This window comes from Neomonachus schauinslandi, chromosome 4, assembly GCF_002201575.2.
Source record: "Neomonachus schauinslandi chromosome 4, ASM220157v2, whole genome shotgun sequence".
In the NCBI taxonomy this organism is placed as follows: domain Eukaryota; kingdom Metazoa; phylum Chordata; class Mammalia; order Carnivora; family Phocidae; genus Neomonachus; species Neomonachus schauinslandi.
The window spans coordinates 150,897,854-150,921,017 of NC_058406.1; the positions used below are offsets into that span (position 1 = coordinate 150,897,854).

At 34.3% G+C, this 23,164-nt stretch overlaps 1 protein-coding gene and 1 non-coding gene across 3 annotated transcripts in view; one reads left to right on the plus strand and one right to left on the minus strand.

The window, feature by feature from the left end:
- VPS13B (vacuolar protein sorting 13 homolog B) overlaps positions 1-23,164 on the plus strand; it is a 762,353-nt gene that overhangs the window by 304,748 nt on the left and 434,441 nt on the right. For both annotated transcript variants that reach the window (XM_021688693.1, XM_021688692.1), the window contains 2 exons: positions 13,500-13,609; positions 18,981-19,128. In XM_021688693.1, coding sequence (XP_021544368.1) covers positions 13,500-13,609; positions 18,981-19,128 — 258 coding nt within the window. The remainder of the gene's footprint in view (positions 1-13,499; positions 13,610-18,980; positions 19,129-23,164) is intronic.
- Positions 14,352-14,458, minus strand: LOC123324674. The gene has a single exon (XR_006539951.1). It is a non-coding gene; the product is annotated as a U6 spliceosomal RNA (small nuclear RNA).

A 23,164-nucleotide genomic window follows, 5' to 3' on the forward strand; every position in this document is an offset into this window, starting at 1 on the left:
TGCTGTTCTTTATGGTGTTCTACATGGTGTAAATAGAATAAGATTCTAAATAGCCATCAAGTGCTGTAGAAGTATATTTGGAAAGTAGTTAAGTAGGCTAAGTTAAAACGTGCAGATTTATTTTTTGCCTCAGCCATCAGGTGCCCCCACACCCTCCCCAAGACAAGTCAAATTAGGGAGAAAAGTCGTTTTAGTCTCAGGTTACTTAGTGAAGACAAATATTGGGGAGTTTTTATTTGATTGGTTTTGATACATACAGGAAAACAATTTACTAAAATTTTTTTTTTTTATTGTTGGGACTTGGTGATCCTAGGGCTCTTGTATTAAAAAAGCAGCTTGAATTTCTGAGAAATTGAAAGAAATAACTTGGCTGGAAAATGATGACTGATGGAATGGAGGGCCGTATCTTGGACTTAGAAACGCTAGAAATTTATCATATGATTTATGCAATGAGATTTTAGATGAAATGAGAAGTAATGATGTTAAGTGCCCAGAAAATACATGCTTATCTGGTCTTGATCAAAAAAGCATTGCTTTTAATATCCAAGTTAAGATTTATTATTATAAATAAAAATTTTAGTGTTCAAGGATTTCATAATTAAATCAAAATGTACACTCTGTCTCATAGCTAGTCTGTTGAGTACTACCATGATTTCAAGAGTGCTTTCCAACTTCTACTGGTAAATGGAATTTAAAAACTACTGACACTATCTAGTGTAGATGACTCTGAAGATTCTTCCAGTTCATTTTAAAAAGGGGTTTATTTATTTGGGAAAAAGAGAGAACAGGAGAGCACATGAGCAGAGGGGAGGGGCAGAAGGAGAGAAGCAGACTCCCTGCTGAGTTTGGACCCCAATGCAGGACTTGATCTCAGGAACCTGAGATCATGACCTGAGCCAAAACCGAAGAGTTAGATGCTTAACCCATTGACCCACCCAGATGCCCCAATAACAAGTATTTGTTTATTAAACTTCTTGCTAGAGTCTATAAAAAGAAATACAACAATATGATCTTTCACTCTGTTTGCTTAAAATTTAAGCCAGATGTGGATAACTTCCTATAATCAGCCAAATTAAAATGCTAAATCAGCATAATATATATTAAGTATTTAGAATTAAACATGATCAGAGATATCTGTTGGCTTTAAATTATTAAACCATACTAATACTCTTTTATTCCAAGTTATATCTCAATTCATATTTTATGCATCATTAACTCAAAAGGTAATTATCATGTTGTTTATATTGGCTTTATAATGCTCATAACCTCAAGCTATTTATTATATGCTAATACAATTAAGATATATGTTGGAGTTTTGGGTCTGTTTATAAAAGAGATGAAGAAATATTTGAAATTAATAAAACTATCATAATACTGGACAATAGAAAAGATTTTACTGAGGTGTATGAGTGATTGATGATAGATTTTATTATTATATCTTGATTTATAATCTATAGTTTGATTATATTGTCCTATAAGACTAAGTTCAGTTTAAATTGAAGAATTGGTTTTAAAAGTTACTGTTTAGTTATAGGATTGTAGATTTCTTCATACTGATTTGGTGCAGGATCACTGTGATGGAATTCTACATGATGAAAATCCTGTATAAAGAACAGTGACAAATTGCAGATAAATAAAAGAGAGACTTTTATGAGATCTGATAATTTTCCAAACGGTTTTTACTTGTGGTGAATGAAATTTTGGCTTTTGTTTCTTCTATGAACCAAAGTTTTCATTGAAATTCAAAACTGACCTGGAAAAATGTTGGTGTAGTTTATTGGTTTTAGAATATAAATCATATAATAATTTATTATTAAATCATGAAGTGATGTTTGTTCTATCTTGGTTTGTATACAGCATGGTTCATGGAGTTGCACATCTTTTTCAATAGTGTATTACTTGTCTATTGCCCCACATATATTCAGACATACCAATATTTTATGTTTAAATAAACATGTATATTATATATTTTATGTTTAAACCTACATACACATGTGTGTAATACCTCAAATTTCTGTGCAGTATACTTGTGTCTGCACTTTGCTTTTTTCACTTTATTTATTTTATTTTTTAAGTTTTTATTTTAATCACCCAGTACTTATCATGGCAAGTGTCCTCCTCAATCCCATCACCTATTTAACGCATCCCCCACCCACCTCCCCTCTGGTCACCATCAGTTTGTTCTCTATAGTTGTGAGTCTTTTTCTTGGTTTCTCTCACTCTCTTTTGTCCTTTGCTTTTTTGTTTCTTAAATTCTACATGTAAGTGAAATCATATGTTGTTTTTCTCTGACTGACTTATTTCGCTTAGCATTATACTCTCTAGCTCTATCTGTGTCATTGCCACATGGTAAGATTTCATTCTTTTTTGTGGCTCAATAATATTCCATTGTGTATATATGTACCACATTTTCTTTATGTATTCATCAACCGGTGGACACAGGCTGCTTGCAAGTCTGGGCTATTGTAAATAATGCTGCTATAAACAGGGGTACATGTATCCCTTTGAATTAATGTTTTTGTGTTCTTTGGGCAAATATTCAGTAGTGCAATTACTGGATCACAGGGTAGGTTTTATTTTTAACCTTTTGAGGAACCTCCATACTGCTTTCCACAGTGGCTGCACCAGTTTGCATTCCCATGAACAGTGAGGGAAGGTTCCTTTTTCTCTGCATCCTCGCCAATATTTATCATTTCTTGTGGTGTTGATTTTAGCCATTCTGACAGGTATGAGGTAGTATCATTATACTTTTGATTTGCCTTTCCCTGATTATAAGTGATGATGAGCATCTTTTCATGTGTCTGTTGGCCATCTGGATGTCTTCTTTGGAGAAGTAACTGTTCATATCCTTTTCCTATTTTTAATTGGATTATTTGTTTTTTGAGTGTTGAGTTTTTAAAGTTCTTTATATATTTTGGATTCTAACTCTTTATCAGATGCGTCATTTGCAAATATCTTCTCCCATTCTGTAGGCTCCCTTCTAGTTTTATTGTTTCCTTCGCTGTGCAGAATCTTTTTATTTTGTGGTCCCAATAGTTTATTTTTGCTTTTGTTTCCCTTACCTCAGGATACATATCTAGAAAATTGTTGCTATGGCTGATGTCAGAGAAATTAGTGTCTGTGCTCTCTTCTAGGAGTTTTATGGTTTCAGGTCTCACAGTTAGGTCTTTAATCCATTTTGAATTTATTTTTGTGTATGGTGTAAGAAAGTGGTCCAGTTTCCTTCTTCTGCATGTAGCTGTCCAGTTTTGCCAACACCATTTTCTGAATAGACGGTCTTTTTTCCATTGGATATTCTTTCCTGCTTTGTCAAAGATTAATTGACCATGTAATTGTGGGTTTTCTTCTGGATTTTCTGTTCCATTAATCTGTGTTTATTTTTGTGCCAGTACCATACTGTTTTGATTACTGCAGCTTTGTAATATAACTTGAGGTCTGGAATTGTGATGCCTCCAGCTTTGCTTTTTTTTCCTAAGGTTGTTTTGGCTATTTAGGGTCTTCTGTGGCTCCACACAAATTTTAGGATTATTTGTTCTAGTTCTGTGAAAAATGCTCTTGGTATTTTTATATTATATACACACACATATATATTGTCTATAATTATCTTTATGGTTTTAGAGTTTTATGTCTTGAATGTGTAGAGGAGAAAACTTTGAAATATCACAAATCATTAATTGCTGACACAGTTTGAGATGACTATTAAATCTCATTTGTGCATTCTTTGCCAATTGAGAAATAAGACACACGAATCAGATAGAAGACCAGTTTTGAACTTAATGTCTAATAAAATTGATTAACACTTGATCTGGAGAGAATGAAAAAGAACAGTAGGAAAAATGAAAACACACACACAGTCTTAATGAAATCCAGTTCTACCTTCTCTGTACCTGATCTGGACTGAAGAAAAACATGCAACAGGATCAGCTGACTCACTTTGAATTTATGGCGAAGGAATACGGATAGCTTCCTCATGTTTAAAGTGATAGCACATGTCACTGTTTCACACATTAGGCTGTTGCCTAAAGCACTCATATCCTCCCTTGCCATCCTTGTTCTGAAATGATGACATTCTCATTTACTGGGAAAGCTGAATTGAGTTGGTGGCTGAAATGAGCTCTGTATTCTCAGTGTTGTACTTGGCCAGAGAATGGAAAGATCAGTGGTGGTAGAAAGTCTTAATGGTGGAAGCTAATTTGAATCAAAGGATGCACAATATTTGGATAAATGGAAAGAAGAAAGTACATATATACATAAATAAGTGCTTAATATTTTTATATAATGTGAATTGGGCTTAATAGTAAAATTGGCAAGTTTAGAGGACAGTGACAGAATCTACGATAAACTGAAAAAGTAAGACAAAATGCATTATTACACTATTTTACTTCCAAGTTAGCACCATCTTGTTCTTTCTGCTCTTTGGGCATATATTTTAGTTCTTTGTGTAATTCGAACCCCACATTGCATTGTTATTATTCCTACTCCAAATAGTAATGAGTGTTTTAAAGGAGATTTAAAGATATATATATATATACATATATATATATGCATGCGTGTCTGTATATAAATATAACTAACTGTATGTATAAATAAAAATAACATATTTTTTCAGTGGTCCTCTTTATTTACATACTTAGTCTTTCTGGTGTTCTTTATTCCTTTTCTAGAATTAAATTTCTATCTGGTATTATTTCCTTTCATTCTAAAGCACTTTTCTTAATTTCTAGTAGTGCACATTTTTAGGAGACATTGTTTTTGTTGTTTTGTCTTCATTTTTAAAGCATGTTTTCAGCAGGTATATAAATCTAGGTCGTCTTTTCTTATTTCGGCATTTTAAGGATACCATTCTATTGTCTTTGCGTCGCCATTATTTCTGATGAGGAGTTATCCTCATCATAGTTCCCTTATATTTTTTTTTTCCTGAGTGACTTCAAATTTTTTTGTCTTTGGTTTCCTGCAGTTTGATCGTGAGGTGTCTAGATCTGTTTTTCTTTTCAATTATTCCTCTTGGAGTTTGCTTAGTTTTTTTTAATCTGTCAGTTGATATTGTTTATGAGTTTTGAAAAGAAATTTTCAAAGAATCCTTCACCTCCAGTATTATATTTTAAATTCTAATATTTCCATTTGTCTCTTTATTTATTTATTTATTTATTTATTTATTTATTTATTTATTTATTTATTTAAGAGAGAGAAACAGCATGAGAGGGGATAGGGTCAGAGGGAGAAGCAGGCTCCCCGCTGAGCCGGGAGCCCGATGTGGGACTCGATCCCAGGACTCCGGGATCATGACCTGAGCCGAAGGCAGTCGCTTAACCAACTGAGCCACCCAGGCGCCCCCATTTGTCTCTTTTTAATAGTTTCTTTCTCTCTACTGCAGTTCCCCTTTAGTTCATGCATACTATCCACCTTTTTCACTGTATTCTTTACCATGCTTATCAGAGTTGTTTTAAAGTCCTAGATAATTCCAGTATTTATGCTACCTTTTGAATTTGGGCTATTGACTGTTTTCTTTTTTTGATAATGAGTTATTTCTTTTTCTTTTACTGTGCTTCATATTTTTTTAAATGAATGTCAAATGTTGTGTATAAAAAGAATAATAGTGCCTATGGTAGAAAAATGTTTATGCCCGTAAAAGAACATGCCTCTTCTGTCATGTAATTAGTGTAGTTGAGTTGTGTCTGGTTTTTGCTTTATTATTTTTTCTTTCTTTCCTCTTTATTTTTTAATTTTTATTATTGAAGTATAGTTGACATACATTGTTATTTACAGGTGCATAACATAGTGGTTCAACAATTGTGTACATTATGGAATGTTTACCATGTTAAGTGCAGTTGCCATCTGTCACCATATAACATTACCTAAATAATATTGACTATATTCTCTATGCTCTATGTTCTTTGTTTTTATTCTGTAGTTGGGCTGGGTCTGGTTCTTGCTTATATTGAATTCACTGTAGGCTTCACATTTTTGGAGAGCAGGATCAGAATCTTTCTTTCAATATGGTTTGTGATTTTTCTCTCAGTTCTTCTTACCTGTGCGCAGACCTGACTTGCCTTGTTCTCTTGTCCTTACAGGGGGATCTGTCTTAGTTCCTCTTTTCTTCTCCTAGTCACAGATAGACCTGGTTGGTGCTTACTGAAAAGTTCAGAATGACTGTGGGATTTTCTTTAGTTCTCCTTCTCTGCTCTCAGAAGTCATCAGGCTCCATGTGCCTGAATGTTAGTGTGGTCTTCCTCATTTCTCCTGTCCTGTGCCCTGCCATTCTCATGAGTATTTGGTGGACATTTGTTGAAAAGAGATGTCAGGTGGGGACACTCCTCTTCTGTCTAGTATTCTCAGGAATTCTAAATTGTCATGCCAGTCCCCAAACTCATCTTTAAACATTTATTAAAATCTCTTGTTTTCTTAACAACTTGTTTCTTTTCCTATTTCTTTTTCTATTCCTATTCCTATTGTCTGAAAGCCACTATTCATTCCTTCCTGCCTATGGCCTTTCACTTTTATGATTTTTGTTCATTAGGTTTTTTTGCAAACCCTGCTGTCTGATGAATGTTGAAAAGCTTTGATAGGTTGAAAAGCATTATATGGCTTGTTTTGTTATGATGGGGTAGAATTCTCCTGTGATTTTCTGTATCCTACGGGAAGGCATGATAATTGTTAATTAAGTAACGTGAGCTACCCTACTCACATACCTAAAAGTCTTATGATTCAGTTATACTAAACTTGACAGTTACCTTGGATAAAGTTACCGGTGGTTGGCAGCTCATCCCTGCTCTGTCATTTCTTGCCTGTGATTACTCTATCTTGCCTTTGTTCTCCACCCATGTTTTTGATTCTTTCTTTTTTGTTTACTTAACAGGCTGAAATTCTTGAAATTATTCTTAAAAATAAGAGTAGCAAATAATTTCTTAAGAGCTGTACAAATCTAAAATGCCTTTAATTTACTATAGCTACATACTAGAAAAATAGTGAGTTTTAGCCACTGACGCTTAGATGAAGATGAATATGCCTGTGTTTTTTGTCTCATTTATTGGTTTAGCATAAAATGCAGGGTACTTGTCCCCTTTTATACCTTGACATTTTACAAGACCATCTCATTGGCTGACAGAGTGTAGCTGACAAGAAGCATATATATTTAATTGTAATCCTGTGCACCTTTGGGGTCTCTCTTTTTTCATTCTCATTCTTCAGCTTAGGATGTAACTGAAATGACAGTGGTGCCTTGGCTTAACTAATTTGTGAAGCCTGAGTGGAATGTGCATAAATGAGCCATTTTGGCAGTGAGCAGAGAAATAAAGCACACTTTTCTGATTAGTTGTCTCCCAGGCTAAAATTAAACAGAATAATATATTGCCAAATTTTAGTGATTTATGGGAAATCTGTTCTGAGTAAACTCAGGATCAGACTAGTTGTGCACTTACATGTCGGAACTTGTGTGTTATTTTTAAAGGCGAGGTCTCGTGAATTGAGTATAATATGAAAATATCCCTTTAAACTTAAAAGAACTTTATAATTTCAACTAAATTGATTTTAAATTAATAGATTATTCTCTTTTATCACCTCTTTAACATTCACAGAGGTCCATCCTGGCTATGTGTCATTCAGTCATCTCTGATATAATGTAATCATATAACTTTTATGAACATTTGCTGAAGTATTTTTTTAACTTCTTCTTTATAATAAAATAAGGCTTTTAAGGTTAGTTTTCACATGAAAATATTTATTTGGTACATTTGTTTTCCTTTTCTTTTCTATAAAATCTCAGTTAAAAAGGAATGCTACTAATTCACTGAGAAAGTTTTTTGAAAAATTCACTCAACACATTTAATTTTTGACACATCTGAAAGGACTTTTAAAATAACTTGCCCAATATGGAGAATGTCTGTAATTTCTAATTTACTTTTGTCCTTTGAAGTTCGCATACTATTAAATTTATAAACTGCTTTGTTTATATAGGATTTGTGGATGTATTTTTCATCATAATTTGAAAAAAGTTTGTGTTTATCCTGAGAATATGTATGTAGTGAGTTTTGTCTGCATGCCTATGAAAAAGGGTGAGATTTCTTTCTTTGCATCTCTTGATAGAATCTCTGTGATGCACATCACATTGTGGTTGATGCTAATAAATAATAAAAATGATTTCTTTCCCTAAAAAAAAAAGTAAAAATTAAAAAAAAAGATTGTATGTGCCTTGTACTTGAAGTGCATAATATTAGAACAAAACTTATCCTGATATATTCGTTTTAAAAAAATAAATAATTTCTTTGTTTTCTTCATTATCTTTTAAACAGAACACTGTGCATACAAAAGAGTATATATAACATACATGTAAATTTTGAAGTAAAATCATATACTCAATTCCATTTATTTATTTATTTATTTTTATTATGTTATGTTAACCACCATACATTACATCATTAATTTTTGATGTAGTGTTCCATGATTCATTGTTTTTCGTATAACACCCAGTGCTCCATTCAGTACATGCCCTCTTTAATATCCATCACCAGGCTAACCCATCCCCCCACCCCCCTCCCCTCTAGAACCCTCAGTTTGTTTCTCAGAGTCCATAGTCTCTCATGGTTCGTCTCCCCTTCCGATTTACCCCCCTTCATTTCTCCCTTCCTACTATCTTCTTCTTCTTTTTTTTTTTAAACATATAATGTATTATTTGTTTCAGAGGTACAGGTCTGTGATTCAGCAGTCTTACAGAATTCACAGTGCTCACCATTTATTTTTTCCTAAGAAGCTGATTGTCAATTTTTTTGTGCTTTTAATCCCCAGGTGATCATTCTTGTTGTTTGGGGTGCTTTTTTTAATCTTCTTTTCCCTTCAGTGTTTGTAGCTTCTTTCCACTTTGTTTAATAAAATATGTTTGTTTATTTTTTTAAGTTTTTATTTAATTTCCAGTTAACACACAGTTTAATATTAGTTTTAGGTGTACAATTTAGTGTTTCAACAATTCCGTACAACACCTAGTGCTCATCACAGGTGACCCCTTAATCCCCATCACCTATTTTACCTATCCCTTCACCCACCTCCCCTCTGGTAACCATCAATTTGTTTTCTATAGTTAAGAGTCTGTTTCTTGGTTTGCCTCTCTTTTTTCCCTTATGCTCATTTGTTTCTCAAATTCCACATGTGAGTTTAATCGTATGGCATTTGTCTTTCTCGGACTTATTTCACTTAGCATAATGCTGTCTAGCAAATGGCAAGATTTCATTCCTTTTTATGGCTGAGTAATATTCCATTGTGTGCACATCTTCTTTATCCATCAGTCAGTGGACATTTGGGCTGTTTCCATCATTTGGCTATTGTAGATAATGCTGCTATAAACTTTGGGGTCCCTGTATCCCTTCAAATTAGTATTTTTGTATCCTTTGGGTAAACACCTAGTAGTGCAATTGCTGGGTCATATAGTAGTTTGTTCTATTTTTAACTTTTTGAGGATCCTTCATACTGTTTTCCAGAGTGGCTGTACCTGTTTGCATTCCCACCAACAGTTCCAGGAGGCTTCCCTTTCTCCGCATCCTCACCAACACCTGTTATTTCTTGTGTTGTTGAGTTTAGTTATTCTCACAGGTGTTAGGTGATATCTGATTGTAGTTTTGAAATCATTTATTTTTAATTATACATTTTAGTTTTATTGGGCTTCTTGGGTTTGAGGCTTACTGTCTTTCAACAATTTTGTAAAATTCTCAGCTGTTATATTTTTAACAATATTGCCTCTTCCCCAATTTTTGGTATCTCCTTCTGGACATGTTTGATCTTCTTACTCAGTGCTCATATCTCTTAACCTCATTTTAATAATCGTTTTTCATTTTTCTCTTTCAGATGCATTCTAAATGAGCTCGTGCACTTCCCCCATTTCACTTTTTCTCTTCAACTATAGCTGATCTGCTGTTTAGCCTGCCCAATGAGTTTTTTACACCAATAATTAACTATGTCATCTTTATCATTTCCATTTTTCTTTAAAAGATGTTCGTTCCTGATGCTTTCTCATTGTTTGATACTCTGCATGATACCATACTTTTGTATTTTAAACAGTTTATACATAGGTGTTTATTTTCTATATTCAAATATCTCCAGTACTTGAAAGTCTAAATTGTTGATTGCTTTTTCTGACTCTCTCACAGTGGCTTGCTTTCTGTAGTGCTTGCTGATTTTTTGTTAAGAGAACCATTCACAGATCATAATTTGTGGTAGTTACATGACAGTGAATTGGAGACTTTTCAAACAAAATTTTTAAAATTTACGACTTTTCTTGCTCTTTCTTGGTCACTTTAGAGCAAAATTTATTGAGGTCTTACTATGGAAAATGATATTTGGCCAACTTTAATTCTGTCCTGCTCACATCTCACGTTCCTCTTATATATACCTACTCTCAAAATTGTTATATCATGTTTGATTAATCAGTGCATCTGTTTTGCAGAATTTATGTATTTCTGTTTATAAATATTATTCATGGTACAGTCACGTTGTATGCTACAATTAGTTATCATTTCCTTTATAGCATGTGTTTTTCCTGTATTTAATAATTGTATTTTATTGCTCTTCCGGGGGCGCCTGGGTGGCTTAGTTGGTTAAGCATTCAACTCTTGATTTCGGCTCAGGTCATGATCTCAGGATCGTGAGATGGAGACCTGCATCCAGCTCTGTGCTGAGCGTGGAGCCTGCTTGGGGTCCTCGTTCTCCCTCTCCCTCTGCCCCTTCCTCTGCTCTCTGTCTCTCTCAAAAATAAATAATAAATGTATCTTAAATATTGTTATTACATTTTTCACGTACCTGTAACTAATTTACTGTTGTCATTTTGGGGATTCCTGTCACTTTTCTCCTGTGTTAGATCTTTTGTCTCTTAGACCCCACATTCTTCTTTCTTGTTGCAATTGCTTTTTGTGGAACACATTTCTTACTGTTAAATATGTATTAATTTGTGGTGTCTTTAATATTTATGTAATATTAATTATAAAACAAATTATATTACAGTGGGCTTATGTGGCAGGAAACACTGCATAGTAATTTAAACCTAATTGTAATTTCATTTCTTTATATGGAATTTAGGAAAAGTCTTTTAACTTTTAAGATTGAATTATATATTCTTGAATTTAAATAAAAAATTTAAACTCTCCATTTAAATGTATGTAATTAATTTCTTTAAAATTAAAAGATTTTAGGGGCGCCTGGGTGGCTCAGTCGTTAAGTGTCTGCCTTCAGCTCAGGTCATGGTCCCAGGGTTCTGGGATCGAGCCCCACATCGGGCTCCCTGCTCCGCGGGAAGCCTGCTTCTCCCTCTCCCACTCCCCCAGCTTGTGTTCCCTCTCTTGCTGTGTCTCTCTCTATCAAATAAATAAATAAAATCTTAAAGTAAAATTAAATTAAATTAAAAGATTTTAATAATTTTTATGCGTTACGGCAAATACATATATGTATATCAGATTGCATCTTCTAATTGACTTCAGTTATGACTCCCCCTTTCCAGTCATCTGTATTTAGCTTGTCCTGTTCATTCCTTCCTGAGATGTATTTGAGTGAGTCATTGCTCAGGAGCACATGCATTGTTACATGGAAGTGGATGGGATTGCTTTTGCCTCAGAATGCTGCGCAAGAGTCTACACTGGAGATTCAGAAGCACTGAAAGGTGGAAGATGAATACACATGACAATTTTTGATTGTTTGAAAATTCTGTGCAAAAGTTTTTAAAACGGGATATTTCTCTTGCTTACTCCCCTCCATCTTTCTATCTCTATCTCTGTGTGGTTCACTTTTCATAGGAGTTGGTACTAATAGTAATTGTATTGTTTAGATAATCTGCAGTATTACAGAACCAATGGGCTTTTGCACCTAATCAGAGAACTCATCTACTCTTTATTATGTCTCTCTATTCCTACCATATGGCCGTTACTTTTCTAGCTACTGGGAGATATAGTTGAGAACAACGTTGAAAAATACCTCTTGCTTGATACTCCATATTCCCCAATAGAGCTAATAATATTTTATCAAGAAATATATGTAGAAACACAAAAATGTATTTATGGAATGCACAGAACCTGCACATAAATTATGAATGGGATATTAAGCTTTGGTTAAGTCCGATGTGAGTTGGCTTTTTATCAGAGGGGGGACTAAAATACTTTCCTAGAATGGAATTGCAACTTGTTACACTTCAGCTTTGTGTTTTATGTCAGAATGTTAGCCTGTGTTTCATCTAGGCAGATGAACATCTTGCTTCTGAATGTTTAAAGCTGTAATTTGCAATGATTTATTGAATGGTTATAATAATCCTTCCTTTCACATTGTGAATTAAGTTTGTAATATAAACAAAAAAGGGAGATAATATTCTGTTCTCATGACCAATATAGAAATTGCTTTTTGCCTAAAAAATAAAGCTGCTTATTATTAAAGACATATTCACTTAAAAAATTTTTTTATTTAAATTCAATTTAGTTAACATATACTGTATTATTAGTTTCAGGGATAGAATGCAGTGATTCATGGGTTGCATATAACACGCAGTGCTCATTACATCAAGTGCCTTCCATAGTGCCCATCACCCAGTTACCCCATCCCCCACGCCCTTCACCTCCAGCAACCCTGTTTGTTTCCTGTAGTTAAGAGTCTCTCATGGTTAGCCTCCATCTCTGTTTTTATCTTATTTTATTTTTCCTTCCCTTCCCCTATGTTCCATCTGTTTTGCTTCCTAAATTCCACATACGAGTGAAATCATATGGTAGACATACTCACTTTTAATGAGATAATTCATTTTCCATAAAATTCATCATTTAAAGTGCATAATTTAATGGTTTTTAGTATATTTGCAAGGTAGTGCAACAATCACCATTTTCTAATTCTGGAACATTTTAATCACTCCCCAAAGAACCGCATATCTGTTAGCAGTTACTTTCCATTCTTTCCTCCCTGCAAGCACTGGCATCCACTAATCCCACCTTTTTTCTCTGTGGTTTTTGCCTGTTCTAGCCATTTCATGTAAGTGGAATCATCCAGTATGTGCTTTTCTGTGAGTGGCTTCTTTCACTTAACATGTGTTCAAGGTGGTGTAGCATGAATCTGTACTTTATTCCTTGTGATGGGCAAATAATTTTCCATTATATGGCTATACCACAGTTTGCTTATCCATTCAGCCATTCATGGACATTTGTGTCATTTCCATCTTTTGCTATTATGAATCCTGCTTTGAAAAGTTGGGTACAAGCTTTTGAGTGGACATATGATTTTAGTTCTCTTGGTACATACCTAGGAATAAAATTGTTGGGTCATTTTGTGACTGTATTTTTGCTTCTTGAGGAAATGCCAAAGTGTTTCTGAAAGTATTTGCACCATTTTATGCTCCCACAAGCAGTATATGAGGGCTTGAATTCCTCCACATCTTTCTCTACCCTTGTTAATTTGTCTTTTTATTATAGCTGTCCTACTTGGTGTGAAGTGATATAAAACTTACTCTTTTGTATAAGAAATTAACACAATTTTAAAATCTTGATTTTTAGGTGCTGTACTTCTTTGTAGTGTACAAGGAGTCGCAGTTAATATTGATCCAATCTTATACACCTGGCTCATTTATCAGCCACAGAAACGAACCAGTAGACATATGCAGCAGGTGAGAAATTTTATAATTTATTCTCTTAATGAATAAATCTTTTTCTCAGTCATTTGTTAGAGTTATGTATTGTTTGAATTGATTTTTTTAATGGATGTACCACAATTCCTTTGTCCTCCACTCTACCCCTTTCAAGCAATTCTATTCCTTCATTTCTAAACAGTAATTACAGCTCAAATAGAGTTTCATTGTCTATTGAGGTGGATTTCTGTGCAATTGCTGGTAAAGCAGAAACACTGGAGAGACTAGTTTAGGTGGTCCTATTTTACTGACTTGTTTTGGATGTTTGTTCTGAGTGTTTGATGCATAAGAATTGCGTAGTAAATGTTAGCTTTTGTTTTTATTATCTCTGTATTTCCTCTTCATCTTTAGGTTTACTCAACAAGTATTCAGAGTGCCAAACCCCTGGATTGGGATGGTTGGTATAGAAGAGTTGGGATATATGCTTATTTAAAAGGGTATAAATTACAAAGTAAAAAGTAGCTAATTGTAGTTTCTGGAGTGCGTAAATTCTCTGTCTCACGATGCTTAAATGGAATTCTTACAGACAGGTTTTATTATTCCCATTTTAAAAATGAAGAAACTGATGCTTATTGGCATTTACCTACCTATTGTCACATGTAGTAAATGGCAGAACTTAAATGTTTTTCAGGCCAAATGTATGCTACCTTGCATTGCATTTTCCCATTGACTTTATTGTAATTTTATAGTACTCTAATTGGAATAACTTTGTATCTTTTTTTTAAATATAAAACATTTCATGAATTTGCCTGTCATCCTTGCTTAGGGGTCATGCTAATCTTCTCTGTATTGTTCCAGTTTTAGATTATGTGCTGCCAAAGGGAGTGCTGCATCTTTTTTCTGAAGTAACTTAAAGCTAGTTGATAGAAAAATACACAATTTTATAATTAAATAAGACAATAAAAAATTGACAGTGACAGAATATTTCAACTCATGCCTCAAGGAGCATCTTTTAAAGGATTTTCTTCACCCTGTCTTAATTTCATTTGAAACTAGAGCTTCCATTTCCCAGTTTCATTCTTCTTTTTTATCAAATAGTTAGAGACCATGAGACACTGTGCTAGATACTGGGGCTACAGAAATAAAAGTTAATTTTTAGCATATCCCTCCCTCTAGAGGTACTTACTGTATTTAAGGATATGAAGGAATATAGTAATGCCATTTTTAGAAATTGCTATGTTAGATCCACACAGGATTATGTGGAAAAAGATAAAGAAGAATAGTTCTCACAGGCAGGTGAGGTTGTTAAAAGGAGAAATTAAGACAGTTGAGCTGAATATTATAGGAGTAAACCAGACCAGGAAGTTTGCTGTAAACTGAACTGTGTGAGCAGAGAAAAAAAAAAAAAAGCATTAACTTGGTAAGAAAGGGACCTTCAGTGTTTCCAGACTAGAGTCAATTGTTCTTATAGAGGCTGGTAGGAACTGGAAGCCAGTTCATAAAAGATTTTTTTTGTAATACAGAATGTTTGTGACTTCATCCTGAAGGGTAAAGAACTGTAGGAACCTGATATAAAGAGATTTGAATTTTAGGAAGTTTACTCTAACAGAATGTTGAATAAAACTAAAGAGGAGGAAATACAGAGATAATAAAAATGAAAGCGAACATTTACTATGCAGTTCTTCTGCATCAGACACTCAGAACGAACATCTAGGCACTCTGAGGGAAAATAGGCCATTAAAAAATAGGACCACCTAAACTAGTCTCTCCAGTGTCTCTGCTTTACCATCAATTGCATAGAAATCCATCTTAATAGTCAATGACACTAATTTCAGGGAGCATTTGAGAAATATTTTAGGTGTAAGTTCTTTTAATTGAGTAGTAATTGACATGTTAGTTGTCAGGTGTACAACATAATGATTTTTTTTTTTTAAAGATTTTATTTATTTATTTGACAGAGAGAGACAGTGAGAGAGGGAACACAAGCAGGGGAGTGGGAGAGGGAGAAGCAGGCTTCCCGCTGAGCAGAGAGCCCGATGTGGGGCTTGATCCCAGGACCCTGGGATCATGACCTGAGCCGAAGGCAGACGCTTAATGACTGAGCCACCCAGGCGCCCCAACATAATGATTTGATATTTGTGTATATTGTGAAATTATCACCACAATAAGTAGTTAACATCCATCACTACAGACAGTTCCAAATTTTTTTCCTTGTGATGAGAACTTTTAAGATCTCCCTTAGCAACTTTTAAATATACAATATGGTACTATTAACTATAGTCATATTGCTGTACATTACGTCTCATGACGGAAGTTTGTACCTTTTCACCCCATTCACTTCCACTGCCCCCATGAGTTTTTTTTTTTTTTTTTTTTAATATACCACATATAAGTGAAATCATATGACATTTTTCTTTCTCTGGCTTATTTCACTTAGCCTAGTTGTCTTATTAGGTCCATACATGTTGTCACAAATGAGAAGACTTCCTTTTTTTTTTTTTTTTGGCTGAATAATATCCTGTTGTATTGTAAATTCTCATTGGTTATTTTATAAATGATGCAGTTATGTCCAGTACACTAGAGATATCTCTGAAGGTCAAATAATATTCCAGCATCTTTTTTTTTTGTTGTTCTAGCATCTTAAGTAGATTGATTCATTTGATTGATACCTTTAAAGATTTTGATATTTAATTTTATTTTTATTATATTATTTTATAACTTTAAAATTAAATGTAAATATATATTTAAAAATGTTTTTCTAAGTTCAAAAATAATAGTTTTATTTAAAAGTAAAAGTAATAAATACCCATAATCCTACTCATGCAGAGTTACAAATAATATCGGATAAATATCTTCGTAGCTAAATCTTTAAGTATTCACTTAGAATATATTTTTGAAAGTGTAATTAATAGTTAAAGGCATGTATTGAGGGGCCTGGGTGGCTCAGTCAGTTTAGTGTCTTGGGTTCCTGGGATCAAGCCCCACATTGGGCTCCATGCTTAGCAGGAATGGGCAGGTGGCTAGCAGTTAGAGGGATTTTAGCCTTATCTGTAATATTTCATTGGTCTCTTTAAAAAAAAAAGGAAATATGATAAAAATGTAAATAGCCAATAACTATTGGATGTAATGAGAATGTGGATTTTTTTTCTCTATAATTTCCTATACTTTTACATTTATTAAATTAATAAAGGGAGAATTTTATAGGAAGAGCAACAAAAGCTTTTAGGTATTTTGAGCTCATGGGATATTGATGCGTCAGGATAGGAGAAATCTGGGGCTAGCACACAACTGATATTTGAGGGACTATCTAGTACCAGAAGGTAGAAGAATATTAGTAGAAAAATGGAAGGTTGCTAAAAATAAATATTGTTTATTTTTATATTTTTGACTAGGATAGCCATATTTCCAGAAAAGTGGAAGAAATCAAATCATCTTACTCTCTATCCAGTATCTCTTCATGCCTGACATGTAGTATCTATATTAACAATCATTCAGCGGATGCCTGGGTGGCTCAGTCGTTAAGGTCTGCCTTCGGCTCAGGTCATGATCCTAGGGTCCTGGGATCGAGTCCCACATCGGGCTCCCTGCTCTGCGGGAAGCCTGCTTCTCCCTCTCCCACTCCCCCTGCTTGTGTTCCTGCTCACTATGTCTCTCTCTGTCAAAAAAATAAATTAAAAAAAAAATCTTTAAAAAAAAAAACAATCATTCAGCAAATATTTATGGAGAGTCTTTTGGACACCATTGTAGGTATTTGGAATACGGTTCTGTAGAAGACCTATCAGAGCCTGATGTCTTGTTAGGAAGGGTTTTGTTTGGGCTTTTAACGAATCCTTAAAGAATGCCTTTCTGAAAATGCACCCAGTTTCAGCCACCAAAAGGAAGGATTTTTTTGTTTGTTTTGGGGTATTACCAATATTACGGCTTTTATGAATCTCATCTTTCAGCTGTTTTGCTTGAATTAAACATCACACTATGCAGAACTTAATTTTTCTCTAATACATTAATTTGAATCTGAACATAGTTGTAATTTTTTGGAGTACTTGGTCATATTCCAGGTTTATAAGTGATGGGCAAGAAATTCAAGGGATTATGGGATCACTAAATGCTAGAACATAAGTAGACATCTCCACTCCCATATTTTATAGTTGAGGAATTTTAAATGCACCAAAACTTAACAATATGTTGAACATTTCTCATCTAGGTCTTAATACTATTTCCTATTCAGATTTGTATAAATATTATCAGTTTTACTAAATTCTTAATATGAAAGCAGGTACTATACATTGTGATGTTTCCCACAAATATATTTAATCTTTCCATTTTCTCATTATCAGCTTTCTTGTCCTTTTACTCCGCTTAAGTAGCAACTTTAAAATAATTTGCCTTTTTCCCCTCTATCTCATAACTTGATTGATTATATTACATAGTTAGATAATGTACCTATGTTCTGATTGGAATATTTTTATAATCTAATTAATATTAAATAAGTAATAAAGGTTGAGTGAGGCTTAAAGGTGGATCTTTAAAAATGTGATGATTGTGCTGTTGAGAGTAACGTGAGACTCCATTGCTGCTCGACTAGCCCCTCCAGAGTTACCATCTGATGCAGCTGTATTACAGTTATCAGCTGTTGCTGCCCAGGCTGCAATTTCCTTCTCAATTTGTGGCTAAAACTCAACATTTGATGATTGTTTTCCACCCAGTTCAACACTGATCTTTGATCCTGCAGCAAACTTAAAAAATACTTTTTTTTCTTTTTTGCCAAAAATCTGACAAGATTGTATTGGGCGTCATCAGCAGTAACATCAGACTTTATTGCAGTGAATAAAGATGAAACAGCTGCTTTATTGTCCAATTTAGCACTCACACATTCAATATAGGATCATAATGTTTTCCAGCTTTCTCTAACTATGGATACTTTTCTATGCTTTCTAAATATGCTGTGTATATCACTTTGTCAGACAAAATGTAGAGATTTTCAGCAATTCCTTACTAAGTTGAACTGTAACATGTAATTAATCACTTTATAGAAGTATGTCCCTAAAATATCATTTGATAAGGATAACTTTTTATTTCCTACTAATTTTCAAAGCTAATTGTAGTTTTGATTTGCCCTTACCATATTATCTTTACGCTTCTTTCTGAAATTTATTTTAAATTCCGTTTATTTCCATGCTGTCTTAGTTTTCACACAGAACTGTAATTTCACACTGAAACTAAGTGTCCCTGTGTGAATTTGTGTGTATAAGACAGACAGACAGAGAGGGAAGAATTGAGAGAGGTACAGATTGACTGATTGGTATTTTAACTTCAACACCACTTACAAAGGATTTTCCTCAATGTTGCCATGTTTAACCTTCACTGCTTAAGAAATAGTAAATAATTCAATGTTTCATTCGCCTCTCTCCAGCAGCCTGTCGTAGCTGTTCCTCTTGTTATGCCAATTAGCAGAAGGAAAGAGGATGAGGTGTCTGTTGGAAGTGCGCCCCTGGCAAAGCAGCAGTCATATCAGGCCTCTGAATATGCCAGTAGCCCTATAAAAACAAAAACAGTAACAGGTATGTGTCAAGAATTCTAAAGGGTCTGTGATTTTACCCTAACTCTAATAAGTTATCAAGTTATCTGGGCCACAATATCATGCATGCCAGCCAAAGACACGAGACTCCTGGAATGGAGACAAAGGACTTTATTATCTTACAGCATTAGCAGTAACCCAGGGTATCAGCATTTTCTTGTGTCCCTGCCCTAAGCCTGATTCCCACAGGGTGGCACCAAGAAGGTCAGATGTTACCTATACACAATGGATTATGTTAGAGGAGAGAAACCCTCAATTAGGGAACCTGAACTTGTTATAATTGGTAGAAAACATGCCTGCCATTTTCTCTGGAGGGAGGCACTATTTGTAACTTGCAAGGCCTTTAGCCTTTGCTCAAAAGGAGGACAATATCTGTCTTTTTAGGCTGTATGCTGTACAGATATCCTTGAAAACACAACTGGGCACAAAAGCACTCACTGTCTCTACTTTTAAGACTTGCAAAAACACTAGAGACCCATAGAGAAACCGTCTCCCAATAGTATGTTTTCTTTTTTTTTTTTTTTAAAGATTTTATTTGTTTATTTATTTGTCAGAGAGAGAGATAGCGAGAGCAGGAACATAAGCAGGGGAGTGGGAGAGGGAGAAGCAGGCTTCCTGCCGAGCAGGGAGCCCGATGTGGGACTCGATCCCAGGACCCTGGGATCATGACCTGAGCCGAAGGCAGACGCTTAACGACTGAGCCACCCAGGCGCCCTAATATGTTCTTTCTTAAAGTGAATTCTTGCAAAACACAATATATCTCACTTTTCTCCCTTTCCCTTCTCTCAGCTAGATAATCTCTGCAAATATAGAACATATTCTTCCGTAAGACAGTTTTTAAATCCCCATTTGTGTAGTTAAAAAAAGCACTTTATGATTGCATTTAAGTGCCGCTTTCCTCATTAACTTGTAATGTTTGTGATGATAGTCACCTATCTTCAGGAGATTTTATATTTTTCCTTAGATACTAAGCTTTATTTCATATGACTCCTGTATTCCGAAACCATATTGGAAAAGGTTTTATATTTTCAGTAAATTAAAAACCACTCATTGAATGTCTGTAATGGGCAAAACTCTGTTGTGATATTACTGAGTGTAGATATTAATGAGACATGATCCATGCCCTTAAGGAATTTAAAATATTATAAATCAAACTAACATTTATAGTTTAGAGGAAAAGTACTATTTTCTGACCATATTTAACAACAACAATAAAATGGTAACATTTATTTTTGTGAAGTTTTATGCCTCTTATTTTACTTCTCCTAAAGTGTCGATGTTATGTTTATTTTGGAAATTATTAGACTTCCACCTGTCAGCATCCACAAACCTTTTACTCTGTTGAGATTTTCTTTATCAGATGACAAAAATACCAATTTTTGTAACATAGGAAGCTGATCTGTAACTTAAGTATTGAATTTTTAATACAGAATTAGGTATTATTTCCTTTAGATACTATGCTAAATTTTATACTTTAGATCTCCTGAACTGTTCATTTATATAAAGGTTTATAAATATCACCTTTTTTTGTAGCGGGGAAGGGATAGAGGGAGAGGGAAAGAGACAATCTTAAGCAGGCTCCATGCCCAGCACAGAGGAGCCCTGATGCAGGACTAATTCTCATGACCCTGAGATCATGACCTGAGCTGAAATCAAGAGTTGGATGCCTAAAGGATTGAGTCACCCAGGTGCCCCATATAATTATCACCTCTTGATAAACAAAATGTCTACTAAAGAGTCATTTGATAAAAGTAAATTTAATCTTGTATGCATATTAACCACATATTCTGACCTCCTGCTTACTACTTAGTTGTGTTCTTTAAATCACACTTGATGATTGATTTAAAATAATTGTTAAGGATAAATATAGGTGAGAGAAAATGCTTAGATTTAAATGAAATTACATGATACAGAGCTATATAGAAATTATGATCATAGACATTCTTTATGATTTGTGTATCTTCCTTCTTGAATGCTCACTATTTTTACTTCTCTGGAAACCTTGGTGGTAGTGCTTTCTTGAGAATGCTCTGTGCTAATCATTTTCTTAAGTTTCAAAAATTTCAGTTCTATTTTTAATTAGAGTCTGTTCCTGTTTCAGTTTTAATTTAAAAAATGTTTTATGAGTCCTCTGTATCTACTGCTAAATGAAGTTACCATTGTCGTACTCATTATTTAATTGCATCATAAACTAGTGAATTTGGTAATGCATTCATAACCTTTTACACATCTTGTTTGTTTTTTTAGTATTACTATCTTAACCTTTAAATTGTATAGTTCAGTTAGTCTTAAATACATTCACATTATTATGGAATGCACATTTAAATTTTTTAACTGAATTTTACAGTGAAGAACTGTTAGTGTTAATTTATGCCTGAATTCTTATTAGAATGAGTTTTCATATTTTCAGCCTAAGTTCCAGTCTTGGTCTTAAGTTCATCCCCAACAATTATGTAGTGTTTTTGGCACATGAAGGCCAAAGCTTGGTGATACTGCATGGCCTTGATTTTGCTTGGTGATTATTCAACAAGAAGCACACATTTTCCTCTTCAAATCACAATTAACCAATGTTAAATAGCTGGCTACAGGGAGAACATATGTTTGATGGTTGGAAATGTGTTGACAGCAGAACAACACTATTTCAGTGATATAGGCACATAGGGCAGACCAAGCCAGAATAAAAGCATGTCTCACATGAAGATAATGTATTATCACAGAATTCTAAGTAATCTTCTAGAGAACCTATTTTCGAAAACAGGCAAACCCTTAAAAGCTATGACATCTGTTTACCCTATGTTTTGGAAATGTTATGAAAAATAATTTGGAGCTCTTGATGAAAACATCTGTAATGGAGATGAAAACTTTTAAAAGCAGGATGCTCCATAAATGATAGTTCTTTAAAAAATACCAGCTATTTTTATCTTACATGTTTATGTATTACTTCTCAAGTCCAAAGCACTGTAAGTACATGGTTAAAATAATAGAAGGCCTTTTAATTTGACTTCTTGACTACTACCAAGATAATAATAAATTGAGGTATGATAATTAATGATGTAAATTTTAGTAGATAACGCCACAATTTTAAAGTATGGAACTTTAGCTTCTGAGCATGATGGTATATCAGGGACTAGATTTATATTCCTGCTATAAATAACTAAGAAACTTGTCCAAGTATATGGGAGAAAAAAGCTTCTAGACATTGGACAATAGGCGGTACAGGACTGTGATTCGTCATAGAAAGGAAACAAAGCAGTTGAGCCTTAGGATTGCCCTGCTTTATGGCTAAAGGCACATTCCAGACCACAGAACAGGGTGCAATCTATTAAGCTGAGCTCAGCTGTCTTGCTGAATTGAAGTTTAGGGAGGTAGAATGACTGAAGTAGTAGGAGGTGGAGAATACTGCAGATCATGGGGTAAAATTCTAGAGAGAGAACGCTGTGTAGCAGAAGAGCTCCAGAAATCAGGAATAGCGTTCTCATTGAGTATTTGCTAAGTAGTAAGCCATGCATGCATAGAACGAGACTCTGCACAGTTGGGCAAAGGATGACCGAGGAACCATGATCTGAATGATTCCCAGAGCTCACACAGGGCTGGAAGGCATTCAGGTTCCTATTGTCATAGTATACAATCCCGATGATTATTCAGGACATTCGGAAGAGACCTTAGAAAAGCCATGCCTCCGTAGTGGATCTAAACTATTGAAAATGTAAAGGCTACCTTAGACTCATCTTAAGCAAATTTTAAAAAGCCCCTGAAGCAACAAAAACAGTGAGTAAGTTAAGTGCTGGCAAAATGAAGCCCAACACTATTAAGAGGAATGTAAGAAGATCCAGACATGTAACAACTTAAAAGCACAATGTCAGGCATTCGATCAAAAAACCAATAGAGAGGCAGAGAAGTAGGAATCTATGACCAGAAGAAAAATAAGCCAATAGAAATGAACTAAGAAATGGCATAGATGATAGAGTTAGCAGGTGTATTAAATACTTGTACATTCAAATGGGTAATTATAACTGTGA